We start from the raw sequence: 15,895 nt of genomic DNA, 5'->3' as shown, positions 1-15,895 counted from the left end.
CTTTTTCCTACCAACAAATCTCCCTAACGCTACCCAGTTAGGAAGGGACCTCCATACTCTCAGTTCTCAATTTCTTTTTCTCCTGTCTTTCATTTGGACAACTTCTTCCCCATTTAAGTCCGTGCCAATCCACTGTTCAGGATTTTCTACCTCCAAAACTTTTTTCTGTTCTTCTTTTTCCTGCCCATCTCCTCCAGTTAAACACAATTATCTCCCTTCTAACAGTCTGTCATTGTGCTTTCTCATTCTCAAGTCCTCTATCCTTAGTTGACTTTCAACCTTATTTTGATTTCATTATTGCATGAAACTGTTCCTCTTTAAAAATTTGAAACCATACAATTTCACTTTTGGATCACAACCTGGTATTTTCCTACTTATCCCATTTGCTTATTTATTTCTGGTTTATTTTGACCCTTCTCTTAATCAAGAGTTTTCCCAGTTCCTTACTTAGGTTCTGACTTTACTTGCTGTCTGCCATCCTTGAACCCTACTTTCCACTCCTTCAGAAGTTGGTAATAGATGTCATCTAGACACTGTTTGCGGAGAAGGCAATGGCATCCCACTCCAGTACTCTTGCCTGGAAAATCCCATGGATGGGGGAGCCTGGAAGGCTGAAGTCCATGGGGTCGCTGAGGGTCGGACACGACCGAGGGACTTCACTTTCACTTTTCACTTTCATGCATTGGAGAAGGAAAGGGCAACCCACTCCAGTGTTCTTGCCTGGAGAATCCCAGGGACGGGGGAGCCTGGTGGGCTGCTGTCTATGGGGTTGCACAGAGTCGGACACGACTGAAGTGACTTAGCAGCAGCAGCAGACACTGTTTGACCTTAGGCTGTCTTATTTTTCCACCTTCTGTTGGGTAATACTTAACTGCCAGCTATTACATGGATAACTTTCTTGTGGTGGTGCTGATCATTTTTGTTGGAGAAAAAATGATTAGCCTGTAATAAATGAGGATGTTACAGAGCCATGCTGTTTAATTCTCTAAGGATCCTTTTTTTTTTCTTTGCAGACCATATATTATACTCTTTTTAAAAAACAACTTTAGTGATATATAATAGGCATATAATCTCACATGTTTAAAGTACATTACTTTGAAAAGTTCTCACATAACTTGTATGTGAAACCATAAAAGTCATGAAACCATTATTATCATGAAACCATTAGCATCAGTCATGAAACCATAAAACCATTAGTGTCATTGAGACAGTCAACACATATATCACCCCCAAAGCTTCTCTATGTTCCTTTGTACTCTCTCCCTTCAGTCCCTTCTCATCCCACCCCTGTCATAGGATATACTGCTGATCTGCTTTCTATCACTAGAATAAGTTTTCACTTTTACAAAATTTTACGTAAATAGAATCTTAACATTATGCACTCCTTTTTTCACTCAGCATGTTTAAGTTGAGATTAAATTGAGTGTCATCCCTGTAACAGTTAGCAAGAACCCGTTCCTTTTCATTGCTGAGTAGTACTCCTTTGTATATATTATCCTCTTGAACTGCTCTATTCTCATTGTAGCTGTTCTACTTTTGTTAACCTACTAACCTTGTTAGGCTTATCCTGCCTTTCTTCCCAGTAAATAGTCTTGCTCTATTTGTGGATTTATTTTCATATACTTTCAGCTCTTAGGGGTATAGTTTTAGAAGACATAGTTCTTACCATCAGATTCACATTCTCCTGGAGAATTATGACAAGCATAATACATGTTATGGTAGAGATATCCCAGGATATCTTAGGATCCTAGAGGGCGATAGGAGGATTGGAAGAAAGTTTTAATGAAGTAACTGAAGCTTGAACTGTATCTTGAGAGATGAGTTATATCAATGAAGAGAAAAGGCATAGGGAGGGTTTTCAGGGTGAAAAGAATAGCATGTGGAGAAGGCCAGAGGTGTGGATTCAGTTGCTGGAGATAAGTCACAGATGCAGAAGTCTACAGAAATGAGTCCAATTCATTTACTTAGAAGTTTGCATTCACCTGATGTAAGCTTCTGTTTTCCCTGGAGACCTCAGAAAATTTTTGTATTTAAATCCTGTCTTTACCAGTTTTTTTTCGGTTCTAACCCGTCCTACTTACTATTACTGGATTTAGTTCCCTACAGTGCACACCTTGAAATGCACACCTGCTCTAGTAGCTCTTTGATTCAGCGCCTTCTGTGGCTTTGTGTTTTTTTCATATTCTCAGTGTGCATTTAACCGTTAGAAGCCTGGCCTCTTGCAGATCATTTCTTTTATGGCCTTGCTTCTTATTCATTTACTTTGTTTCAAGTGTATTGTCCCTAGGTTGCTACTTTTCCCATTAGCTTTCGGTGATCTCATTCATAATTCAATAAATATGTTGATTGTTTTTTGGCTTTCAAGTTGGGTAATATGCAATGAAGAGTTTCAGATAATTCTTTGGAAAATCGGTTTTTATCATATATATAATATGATGTAGCTTAAGCTCTGTCTAGTATACTTTGGATGTTTGTGTCAGTTGTCTTTTTATTATTAAGTTTAAATTAAGCTAAAGCAATATAGATATTTACATAGTTGTGCTTTTAGAATAATTTTAATAAAATTCAATATTCATTTAAAGAGTATTTTATTACAGTTTAATGGGCTATTGCTGGATTCAGCAATATAGTGTGTTACTACTATTATTTTGAAACATTCCAGTCTTTATAAGCTTTGCCATATTTTAAAGGAATTGTCACTAATACTAATCTTTTACAATTTTTAAATGGCAAAGAATACTCTTCCTCTTCATTTTAACAATATTACTTCTATTTTCTATCCTGGATTTAGGAGGTAATCCTGTGATAATAATATTTAGTAAAGTCTATCTTAAATTTAAATTGTCACCTTGGTAATGACTTTGATATTTAACATTTTCCAAAGTTAGACTGCCTGAAAATATTAACTTGGTTATGTTTTTTTTTTTTTCTCTTGTAGTGAAGAGGTCTGTATTTTATCTGCATCCGGCACGGCAGCTGTACTGAACCCTAGATTTTTGCAGGATGGCACCGTGGAGGGCTGTTTGGAACAGAGGTTGTCACGACAGCATGGCTTATTTTCCTTAAGGGTAGAGAAGGGAAAGTTTGACTTTCTTCTTCTCAGAGCTGGGATAATCCTTCTCTATGAGGGTGGGTTACACGGGTGAGGTGCAGAAATCAGGACCAGGCACTTGACTGATTTTTACCTAATCCATAGCAACACCGTAGCAACTAACAAGTATTGGGTTCTGCACTGCATGACGCACATTGTTATTTCTAATAGCTCAGTAAATGGCACATATGATTACCAATTGAAGAATTTCAGGTATTTGTTTTTGTGTTTGCTACAATGTAGAAATAATTTCTTTTGAGTTTTCTCTTCCTTTCTTTTCCTTTTGTTTTACCTCCAAAATAGGAAAAGGTCATGAAACAATTTCCATAAAGAAAATTCCTAATTTATAAAACAGACACTATGCTGTATGAAAATTATATATAAAAGCTTCAATTATGTATAAAAATCTTGTGAAATATGACTTTAAGATATGTGAAAGAGAAAGTAAAAATGAAAGCATTAGGTAAAATGAGACTGCTTTTTGGTTTATTTGATTATTGGTTCCTTTAATCTGTTAGTGTCGATAAATAAAAAGATGAGGTTATCAACTATATATACAAAAAGCTGTAAGTTTGATACCAGAGCTTGCCTGAATAATATAAATCTTAAATACTTCTTACCTAACACTATGCATATTTTTCCCCAGTATTAATGTATAGTATATATTAAGGAAGAAAGCCAAAAAAAAAATCTATACGTTATCAAATTTACTGTAAATTTGAAAGTCTCTATGTAGCTAAGAAAAATATGTTACAAAGACCTTGGTTAGTTTCTTTTGTCAGTATTAAAAATGGATTTTGACCATAGTATGTTTCAGAGCATTAAAAGTCATGGTAAATAATAGGCAAGTGAAGGTTGGACGTTTTGAAGTGTACTGAACAATTGGAATATTCTGTTGAGAAAACTGACTTTGCCAGTGAGTTGTCCCCGTGCTGCCATATAGTTCTTGCTTATGTCAGTAGCTTCCATTCTGTAGTAGGTAGAAGCCTAATTTAATGAACAGCCTTTCTCATGCAGTTTGGTTGTTTCCGTATTATGGCTTGGATGGACACATGAAATTATTAGCGCTTACTAAAGAAAATTTGAAAAAATGTAGGAGAGTAGAAGGAAGAAAAAAATTCCCTAGGATGTCAGTATTTAGAGATTATCCATTTTGTACATTTCATATTTCAAATGTTTTCATACTTTTTTTTGCATTTCTTCTTATTTGGGATGATTTTGATCACCTCCTCCTGTACAGTATTATGAACCTCCATCCATAGTTCTTCAGGCACTCTATCAGATCTAATTCCTTAACTCTATTTGTCACTTCCACGGCATAATCTTAAGGGATTTGATTTAATCATACGTAAATGGTCTAGTGGTTTTCCCTACTTTCTTCAATTTAAGTCTGAATTTTGCAATAAGAAGTTCATGATTGGAACCACAGTCAGCTCCTGCTCTTGTTTTTGCTGACTGTATAGAGCTTTTCCACCTTCAGCTGCAAAAATCTGATTCTGGTGTTGACCATCTGGTGATGTTCAGGAGTAGAGTAGTCTTTTGTGTTGTTGGAAGAGGGTGTTTGCCATGACCAATGCATTCTCTTGGCAAAATTCTTTTAGCCTTTGCCCTGCTTCATTTTATACTCTTAAGGCCAAACTTGCCTGTTACTACAGGTATTTCATGACTTCCTACTTTTGCATTCCCGTCTCCTATGATGAAATGGACATCTTTTTTGGTGTTAGTTCTAGAAGGTCTTGTAGGTCGTCACAGAACCATTCAGCTTCTTTAGCATAAGTGGTTGGGGCATAGATTGGGATAACTGTGCTATTGAATGGTTTGTCTTGGAAATAAACAGAGATCATTCTATCATTTTTGATATTGTACCCAAGTACTGCATTTCGGACTCTTTTGTTGACTATGAGGGCTACTCTATTTCTTCTAAGGGATTCTTGCCCACTAGTAGATATAATAGATATAATGTAGATATAATAGTAGATTTAATGGTCATCTGAATTAAATTCACCCATTCCAGTCCATTTTAGTTTACTGATTCCTGAAATGTTGATGTTCACTCTTGCCATCTCCCGTTTGAACACTTCCAATTAACCTTGATTCATGGACATAACATTCCAGGTTAGGAATGTTTTCTATGCAATATTGTACTTTACAGTATCGGACTTTACATCCATTGCCAGTCACAAAATGCAAAAAGGCAACATGGTTGTCTGAGGAAGCCTTACAAATAGCTGAGCAAAGAAGATAAGTGAAAGGCAAAGGAGAAAAGGAAAGATATATCCATCTGAATGCAGAGGTCCAAAAAATAGCAAGGAGAGATAAGAAAGTCTTCCTCCGTGATCAGTGCAAAGAAATAGAGGAAAACAATAGAATAGGAAAGACTAGAGATCTCTTTAAGAAAATTAGAGACACCAGGGGAACATTTCATGCAAAGATGGGCACAATAAAGGACAGAAATGATATGGACCTAACAGAAGCAGAAGATATTAAGAGGTGGCAAGAATACACAGAAGAACTATACAAAAAAGATCTTAATGACCCAGATAACCACAATGGTGTGATCACTCACGTAGAGCCAGACGTCCTGAAATGTGAAGTCAAGTGGGCCTTAGGAAGCATCACTATGAACAAAGCTAGTGGAGATGATGGAATTCCAGTTGAGCTATTTCAAATCCTGAAAGATGATGCTGTGAAAGTGCTGCACTCAGTATGCCAGCAAATTTGGAAAACACAGCAGTGGCCACAGGACTGGAAAAGGTCAGTTTTCATTCCAATCCCAAAGAAAGGCAATGCCAAAGAATGTTCAAACTACCACACAATTGCACTCATCTCACACATTAGCAAAGTAATGCTCAAAATTCTCCAAGCTAGGTTTCAACGTTACGTGAACCATGAACTTCCAGATGTTCAAGCTGAATTTAGAAAAGGCAGAGGAACCAGAGACCAAATTGCCAACATCTACTGGATCATATAAAAAGCAAGAGAATTTCAGAAAAAATCTGTTTCATTGACTGTGCCAAAGCCTTTGTGTAGATCACAGTAAATTGTGGAAAATTCTTAAGCAACAGTTAGAACTGGACATGGAACCAGCAACAGACTGGTTCCAAATAGGGAAAGGAGTACATCAAGGCTATATATTGTTACCCTGCTTAATTAATGTATATGCAGAGTACATTATGCAAAATGCCAGACCTGGGTTAAGCACAAGCTGAAATCAAGATTGCCGGGAGAAATATCAATAACCTCAGATATGCAGATGACACCACCATTATCACAGAAAGTAAAGAGAAACTAAAGAACCTCTTGATGAAGTGAAAGAGGAGAGTGAAAAAACTGGCTTAAAACTCAGCATTCAGGAAACTAAGATCATGGCATCTGGTCCCATCACTTAATGTCAAATAGATGGAAAACAATGGAAATAGTGACAGACTTTATTTTATTGGGCTCCAAAATCACTGCAGGTGGTGATTACAGCCATGAAATTAAAAAACGCTTGCTCCTTGGAAGAAAAGCTATGACCAACCTAGACAACATATTAAGAAGCAGAGACGTTACTTTGCTGACTAAAGTCCATCTAGTCAAAGGCATGGTTTTTCTGGTAGTCATGTATGGATGTGAGAGGTAGACCATTCAAGGAAGCTGAATGCCAAAGAATTGATGCTTTTAAACTGTGATCTTGGAGAAGACTCTTGATATTTCCTTGTACAGTAAGGAGATCAAACCAGTCAATCCTAAAGGAAATCAAACCTGAATATTCATTGGAAGGACTGATGCTAAAGCTAAAGCTCCAATAACTGACTCATTGGAAAAGACCCTGATGCTGGGAAAGATTGAAGGCGGGAGGAGAAGGGAACGACAGAGGATGAGATGGTTGGATGGCATCACCAACTTGATGGACAGGAGTTTGAGCAAGCTCTGGCAGTTGGTGATGGACCGGGAAGCCTCATGTCATGCAGTCCATGGGGTCACAAAGAGACACGAGTGAGTGACTAAACTGAACTGAATGTCATACATTTTAGCACTTTTATTCTTTATGCTTTATGATGTTACACCACCTGTGTTCAAATTTCTGGGAGTTATTTGGTTAAAAGTTGTCCAAATTATCATCTTTCTGTGTCCCCCTTGTACCACATGGCCTTTGGATTCAAACAAACTGACTTTAAAATCTGATGTCTGCTACTTAGTACTTTTTGTGACTGAGCAAATTACTTAGCATCTCAGCTTGGTTTCAGGCCAAGTGAAACTAGGTTTTGTTTCCCTGTGCTTGGCATTATATCGAAGGGGGTGTTCATGTAGCTCTAGTTTTCTTACTTAATCTTTAAAAAAAAAAATAGAACGTTTCTGAGTAGATACTGTTGTTCCAGTTTTACAGAGAAGACTCTCAGAGGTTAAATGACTTGCTTAGGCTCACAGCTCTGCTCATATCTGTTTCCCCTGTTACTTCTAATAAGCCAGAATGCCATCCCACCAGTAAAAGAATAATATCTGGGAGAAACTTAATAATTTAGAGGCTTACTGAGAAAATTCTGTGAAATAATGTATACAAAGAATCTATGCAAAGCCTGATTCCTGGGAAATATAGTAACTTGTAAACTTTTAGATGAAACAGAATTGAGAACCCACATCTTTTCAGATTCATGGATATGACTGTGAAATCCTGCTGTTCTCTGTGGAGTTTCCCTCTTCCCTTCCTATTCTCCTGATTTCTTCAGATTTAATGACTGGAAAAGGATTTAATCATTCTAAAGTGATTTCATGAACAGCCTATTACAGTAGACATTTTACGATGAATGGGAAGGTTGTGGGTTATTTTTTTCTGCTTCATGTATGATAAATGTTCATTTCTGAAACACAGGTGTTTTGGTTTCTCTGAAAGGCTACAACAGACATTAGAAATTAGAAACTTTAGAGTGTGCCTAGCTTTGACTTTTTTCCCCTCTTAAATACATTTGTTTCTAACTGTAGATTTTTTTCAGATTGGTAAAGTTTTTTCCCTTAGGAATTATTTTCTGATTTTATGTGTATTATCTTTTCAGATAATAAAAGCATATCACTCTTATTATCTAGCCATTTTTAAAAATATTTAATTTTTAATTGATTGATGATTGGTTTGCAATATTGGTTTGATTTCTGTCAAATATCAACCATTCATTTTTATGTTGTATCCTAAAGAAGAAACCATTGGAATAATAGTGGTTTTTGTCAGGTCATCAAACATAAGAATTTAGGGAAGGGATATATGTATACCAATGGCTGATTCATGTTGAGGTTTGACAGAAAACAACAAAATTCTGTAAAGCAATTATCCTTCAATTAAAAAAATAAAAAAAACATAATTGATAGAAAATGCCTCTCTACTTGTATAAGCCTCTTCTTTCATAACAGTGTGTGGTTCTGATTTCCTGTTTATTTCTTATCAATCATAGTGGTACCTATTATGGTCAAAGTTATGATATAGTTTGTACACAGGTACTGGATAGAGAATATTTGTTTTTGGAAAAATGTGTAGAATTTTTCAAGAATGCCTTTTTTCCCCTTAATGTATCCATATAGGCTAGAAGAAAATTTGCCTGCAGGCTGTGGATTTTGCCATATACCATATGATGAATTGAATATGCCGTTTCCAGCTCATCTCACATACTGCAATAACTGCAGGAAACAAAAAGTTCCTGATGTTCTCTTCACAACCATAGACCTCCCAGTGGATGCAACAGTTATTGGAAAAGGTTGTCTCATTCAAGCAAGGTATGTTTGTGAAGACAGTACTTGGGGTCCTTGAAGGAATGTAGAGTATGAAGTCAAATAGACATATTTGATCCATATGATTTTACTGTATGGAAAATTGGAAGGAAAAATAATCCTCTTTATGAGACTCAGATAAACTTTAATGCAAAAGCAGTCTTAAAAATTGAAATTAGGTACAAATGTTTATTATTATGAAGATTATTAACTAACCTGTCACAGGTGAGGGATGTGACTCAGTATGCTTTAATGACGTTAAATATCTGATACATTTTGGAAGTTGACTTTTTGTTCTTTTTAAGAATGGTGCTATGTGGTTTTTTGTGTTTTTTTTTTTTTTTTTTTTTTTAACAATTTCAGTTAGCTGTTAAGAGTTCTCTTTAAAGTGTGCTGGAATAGGAAATTGGAAAGCACACAGGAAACAGCTGCAGCTATCTAGGTCACTAACAACTGTCAGGCTGCCAAATCCATGGAGCATTTCTGTCCTCATTTTATTTAAGGTCTCAGCAATAATCACACAGCTGATCGTTTTCTCCTTGAAATTCATGACTTCACAATGCCACATGTCCTCTTTTTTCCTGCCTTTATATGTAGTCTTCATTCCTCCTCATTTCTTGTTCCTTGAGAGCCATGAGTTCAGACCCTCTTCTCGAAGCTCTCTCGCTAGTTGAAGTCATCAACTCCTATGTATCTGTATTCTGTCTGTAAGTCTAGGACTCCTAAATGTATAGCTCTAGTTCAGAACTTTATTCTGAGCTTCAGACCCATATACTTTGCTGTCTACTTTATACCCCACTTTCATAAGCATCTCATACTTGTTCCATATTGAACTGCTGATTTTATCCATTTCTTTCATATTGGTCTTTCCTGTTTTCATAAGTGATACTTGCTCTATTCAGTTCTTCATTGCAAATATGGTATTCTTAGACATTGTTCTCTTGCCTAACCTCCCCACATCAGAGTTATTTATATTTCTAATCTATTTCCTTTTTGCTTTCATTCCGTCTTGCATCTTAGACCTTCCATTTAGAATAGTTTTTCTTTCACCTGAGTTATCTCCTTGAGTATTTTTTTGATGGATCTGTTGATGGTGAACTATTTTTACGTGTTTGAAAATGAGCCTATTTTATCTTTAAACAGTATCTTTGGCTAGCAGTTATTTTCTTTAAGCACATTGAAAATACTCTTCCACTGCCTTCTGGCCTTCATTGCAACTGTTGAGAAATAACCTATTAGACTAACTGTTCTTCTTTTGAAGTTTGTCTATTTTTTTCCCTCAGGCTGTGTGCAAGCTATTTTATTTGTCTTCAGTTTTCTTCAGTTTCCCTGTAGAGTATTAGGTATGGAGTTCTCTTTATCCTAATTGCTATACCTTGGACATCTTGAATTTATAGATTGGTATCTTTCATGTGTTTTAAAAAATTTTAGGTTAGTTCTGTGATTCATCTGTTCTCTCATCTTGATATTCCAATTAAAGTATGTGTCACTTTCTGACTGCCTCTTCTATGTCTGTTACTTTCTTATCTATATTTTTAATCTTTTTATTTCTTTATGTTATATTTTGGATATTTTCTTATCTTTCAGTTCTTTAGTTTTGTCTTCAGCTGTCTTTAATATGCTATTATGCCTAATAATTGGGTTTAAAATTTTTGATTTCCAGAAGTTGTATTTTATTCTTTTTCAAATCTGATATCACATACTATAGTCTGTGTTTGATTCTGTAACTGATTATTTTAATATCTAAAACATTTTTATTTCTGTTGTTTCTGCTGCTTATTGTTCATTGTGTTTTACTTGCTTTGGCAAATATTGTAAAAAGTCCTGTGTGCCCTTCACCTAGCTTCCCCGATTGGTGACATCTTACACAGCTGTAGTAGGGTATCAGCTAGGATATTGACATTGTTATAATGGTTTTAACTATGCTCCAGACCTGAATCAGTTTTACATTTTTAATACTTGCATTCATTTAAGTATTTGTGTGTGTGTGTGTGTATATATATGTCTATGCAGTTTTATCCAACAAATAGATGATGTAAACCACCGTCACAGGCGAGATACACAGCTGTTCACCACCACAAAAGAACTTCCTTATGCTACCCACTTATATTTATACCCTGTATTGCCCCTTGCCCTGGTCCTGTGATGCTTTTAGGAAGATTTTTAAAAGTACATAGTTTATCCAGTTTTGTTTTGTTTTTTTTTTTCCTTGTTTTAGGTAGTCTTCTTCAGCAGTTCTCAGAGTGTGGCCCTTAGACCAATAGCATCACCATCCTGGGGGAATGTATAGAAATGCATATTGAGGCTCTGTGCCAGAACTGTTGATTTGGAAACCCTAGGGATGGAGCCCAGCAATTGTTTTTTAACAACTACTGGCCTGAGCAGCCTGGCTTACCAGTTTGGGGATCTTCTCTTCATCTTTTCAGTCAACTTTTTAGTCCAAGCTTTTGTTGTCTGTCACCTAAGTAGCTCTTGTTCACCATTCCCACATCAGTTCTCTTTGCACCATTCTCTGTGTAGCAGTATAAATGATGTCCTAAAATATACATTAGATCATGTTACTTCTTAAAATCTATCTGGCATTCCCATTGCTGGTAGAATAAAATCAAACTCCTCACCATGACCAGTCCTAAAATATTCATGCCCATGCTTAACTGCATCCTCCTCTGTGCTGCCCTCACCTTTGCTCACTTCACTGGAGCTACAATGGTCTCCTTTTGGTTCTTGTAATATGCCAACTTCATTCCATCGTTGTCTTTCTCCAGCAGTCCCAATTCTATTTTGTCTTTAAGATCCTGGCTCAGGTGTTATCTCTGCTCTGAGGCCTTCTGTCCAATTATTCTTTCTTCCCCTGGTTTATTTTCTGCACATACCTGATTCTTAAGTGTTGTCTGCAGTTGGCTTTGTTTCTTTGCCTTTTTTTTAATTACTCCTCCCCTGGAATACAGTCATGAGCAGGGTCTCTGTGTTTTATTCCTTGATCATTGCTCACCACCTAGAACAGTGCCTGGCACATGGTAGATACTCAAGTTTTATATTCTTTTAATGAGTAAATTAACTTTTTTCTCTATTGTCCACCCATTATATGATCATGTGGAGTTATGAAACCTAAGATTTAAAATTATATTCTCTGATGATTTTGATTACTATTTGTTTCATTTCTAGAGATTTTGAGATTTTTTTTTTCCTTTGGTTTATCAAAATGGGACTTTTACCAAAAGTGTATACAGTGAAAAAATGGCAGAAAGGATTATTGATAAAACATAATAAGCCCATCTGAAGCAAGTAAATGTTTTTAATCAAGCACATTTTTATGAAGTTTTAAAAATTGGATATCGCTTAAGATGGTGTCAGGAACACTGTCCACTGACTACATTATTTTCCTTAATAGGTTGTGTCGCTTAAAAAAGAAGGCACAGGCAGAAGCAAATGCCACAGCCATCAGTAATCTCTTGCCATTTATGGAATATGAAGTGCATACTCAGCTAATGAATAAACTAAAACTCAAAGCAATGAATGCTTTATTTGGACTGAGAATTCAGATCACAGTGGGCGAAAATATGTTGATGGGCTTAGCGGTAAGTTTCAAGATGTTTTGTTTTTGTTTTGTGATTCATGTAGTTGTAGATTCTGTTTTATGAGATTCAAAGAGTCTTTTAAGAAGACTTAGCTATTGGCATTAAGACTTCTAAAGGCTAGGGACATTATAAGAAGAAAAGAAATCCAGTGATAGACTTTCAGATACTTTTATATTTCTTTATGAAATTATTTTGAAATTAAATTAATAAACTATTATATAAATTTATATTTATGTTATTATTCTATTTTTGTATTCAGATTATAATTCTTATAGTCACATTTCTAAGAATTACCATGTAGACCTTATTTTGTAAGTTGGCCACCATTGTCTGGACTTTATTATTGTTTATACTTGCTAACATAGGGTTTTTCCTTCTTAGCATTGTTAACATTCCTGCCTCATATACTGCCTTTTCTGATTCTTACTGATCTTTTCTTCTTAATCACTAGGGACACTCATTGTAACTATTGGAGACTTTTTTAGTCTGTACACCTGAATCTCAAGGTCCCAAGAGTAGCTTTCACAATAGGTAATCTCTGATGAGTGTCTCCCGGGTATGTGGCACTGCGCTGCTCTGGAAGGAATGTGGCATTATCTTAACTTTACAAGAGAAGACAGATGCCATAATAGATTGAGACTTGTCCAAAGTGATATGGTCACACATACCAGAGCTCAGTTTCAAATGCAGGCCTGTCTAGTTCCAGAGTTTGTGTTCTCAGCTATGCTGGGTTGTTGCCTCATTAGTGAATGCAGTTAAGAAAGTGTTAAGAGATGGTGCTCTCAGGCTTCATATGGTGTGGAGGGCATTCTAAGTTTGAGCATCAGAGACTGGGTTGTGGGTCCAGTCATGGACATGTGAACAAACCAGGAGAAAGAGCTTCTGGGGACCAGACTTCATAGAGCACCACACGCTTTCCAGGATGGACTTTAACAAAATTGGCAGTTGCTTAAAAATTTTAGTAACAACAACAGCTCTTAAAATTTATGCAACTATCCAGAGTTAAAAGACTTGTCTTCTCTTTTCTCCATTCTACTCCTTTGATGTTAATAATTTGCTGTGGGTACTTTTATACATTTTTTTTTGCTTTCTTTCCTTACAGAAACACATTTAAACATAAAGCACATGTGTGTGTGTGTTTTATCTTGTTTTGTATTTCCCCTAATAGGTTTTCAGTACTAATGACATGCAGTACTGTTACAAAGTCAGAATTTTATTTAATTAAATATTTAAAATAAATCTGTATCAGGTTTTCTTTCTTGGTGATTATGAAGTTAGGATGATATAGTGGAAAGTTCTTGGTTTTAAGAGTTTGAAACACATTCACATCTCTTCTCCACATTTATTGATGTGATGTTGAGTAAGCTTCCTATCCTTTCTGAACTTCAGTTTCTTTACTTGCTTTGCATAAGTTTCTTTTTTACTTTCGCCATTTTAAAGATAAACTACTCATTCATGAAATACTTATTTTATTACAGTTTTCAATCATATTTTCCTGAGCTGTTTCTTTCTGTGCACATTAAAGTCCGGTTGTGTGTGCAGAGCCAAGCAAATTGTCCTGTCACTACTGTGTCCGACCTACCCAGGGTTCTCACTGGGAGTAACCAACCCCTGTGCTACCAGTTCTGTTTTTCTGTGTTCTTTTACATATGTCCTGTGCAAACACTGGTGCTAATTATCTTTTTCCTACAGGACAAGGACCATATTTCTGAATATGAATACTGAAGGACTGTTACGATTTAGATTTTTTTTTTCTCATTATTCCCCCATTATTTTTACCAGTCGGCCACCGGTGTGTATTTAGCAGCTTTACCAACGCCTGGTGGTATTCAGATTGCTGGAAAGACTCCTAATGATGGCTCATACGAGCAGCATATATCTCATATGCAGAAGAAGATAAATGACACGATTGCCAAGAATAAAGAGTTGTATGAAATCAATCCTCCGGTAAGTGAAATAAATCTCCATTGTGAATACATAAGTTATTGTCTCAATTTGCTGTCCCTATTACTCATTCTTTCTCCTTCCTTTACATCCATGCTCAAATGTCTTATTTTTTAGGGAAGCCAACTCCAAACACCCTATTGAAAAAATGGTAACTGTCCCATCAATTTTTGGTACTTCCATCTCCCTTCAGTGTTTTATTGTTTTCTGTTTCTCTTATTTCTGTGTGTCTTTATGTGTGAAGTATGTTTTTGTGTATTGCTTGTTGCTCCTGGGCTTCCCTGATAGCTCAGTTGGTAAAGAATCTGCCTTCAATGCAGGAGACCTCGGTTTAAATCAGGAAGATCTACTGTAGAAGGGCTAGGCTATCTCCAGTACTCTTGGGCTTCCCTGGTGGCTCAGCTGGTAAAGAATCCACTTGCAATATGGGAGACCTGGGTTCGATTCCTGGGTTGGAAAGATCCCCTGGAGAACGGAAAGGCTACCCACTCCAGTATTCTGGCCTAGAGAATTCCAAGGACTGTGTAGTCCATGGGGTCACAAAGATGAGTGACTCACTTACTTGCCTGATGCTGTCGGTAGAATGAAGCTGCATCAGGGCTGTGTTCCTAGTGGCCCAGCCAGTTCCTCCTAGTAGTAGCCTCCCGATAGATAAGTCCTTGTTAAGTAACCAAATAAATGGCTTAAAATTTTCTTTGTTTAGTATAATGAAAGATTGCTTATCTATGGCAAAAATACTAAAAAATGCAGGGTCTTTTCTTTCTCACTTTGTAGTCACTGTAGCAGGCACCCTGTCAGATTTATGTAGGGCAGATTAATGTGGAAAGCAAGTAAGGTAATGGATATGAAGGTGCTGCGGAGTAGCTGAGTTAGGAAACTGCGGTGGCAGTCTTATGTAAGGTGTGCACTAGCAGAGAACGTTGAAAACAGTTTGGAAAAACCTTTTTAAAAATAATTTCCTTGGTCTTTTTTTTTTTTTTTTTTTAAAGATAGCTCTGTTATACCAACAGCAAGCTTTGTCTTTTACATTTGTGTTCACATACCCACTTTCTGTTGGTATCCTTGTGGCCAGCAGCTATTTAGAACCTCTAGTTAGCTGCGATCTTTGGCTATAAAATAGGTAAAAACTTACAAACCCATAAAAGATTGCACCATACATTTACCTTGAAAAGATCATTGTAACTGTCAAAATTTATTTAGCTTAATAAGTTGCATAGCAAATACATGTATAATATATGTATTATGTGTACAAACACAAACATAGATATGTATATCATATACCACATTTTACTAATTGGGGCTTTGAAAAACTAACACTGCATAAGATATAAAAGATTAGAATGTTATTTGGGTACATAATCTTTAATTCTTTATGAGTTATTTAGGACTTTCAAATGTTGAGTAGAAAACACTGTGAGCTGGAAAAACCGCTAGTTCCCTACCAGTTGTAGTGTCCTCTTTGTACACTAGATGTCAGTGTTGCCTTGCTGTGTCTGATAGTTTCTGGATTATTGTATCAAGGCGTGGTGGTTGTTTAGTCCCCAAG

General features: G+C 36.2%; 1 protein-coding gene across 13 annotated transcripts in view; it reads left to right on the top strand.

Moving 5' to 3' along the window:
• C2CD5 (C2 calcium dependent domain containing 5) overlaps window positions 1–15,895 on the top strand; it is a 92,291-nt gene that overhangs the window by 50,971 nt on the left and 25,425 nt on the right. For all 13 annotated transcript variants that reach the window (XM_044941239.2, XM_044941238.2, XM_044941240.2 and 10 more), the window contains 4 exons: window positions 2,939–3,034; window positions 8,642–8,833; window positions 12,219–12,405; window positions 14,188–14,352. In XM_044941239.2, coding sequence (XP_044797174.1) covers window positions 2,939–3,034; window positions 8,642–8,833; window positions 12,219–12,405; window positions 14,188–14,352 — 640 coding nt within the window. The remainder of the gene's footprint in view (window positions 1–2,938; window positions 3,035–8,641; window positions 8,834–12,218; window positions 12,406–14,187; window positions 14,353–15,895) is intronic.

This window comes from Bubalus bubalis, chromosome 4 (assembly GCF_019923935.1).
Source record: "Bubalus bubalis isolate 160015118507 breed Murrah chromosome 4, NDDB_SH_1, whole genome shotgun sequence".
NCBI classification, from domain to species: domain Eukaryota; kingdom Metazoa; phylum Chordata; class Mammalia; order Artiodactyla; family Bovidae; genus Bubalus; species Bubalus bubalis.
The sequence above is the reverse complement of the archived record's forward strand: the minus strand, read 5'-3'. Positions and strand labels throughout refer to the sequence as shown.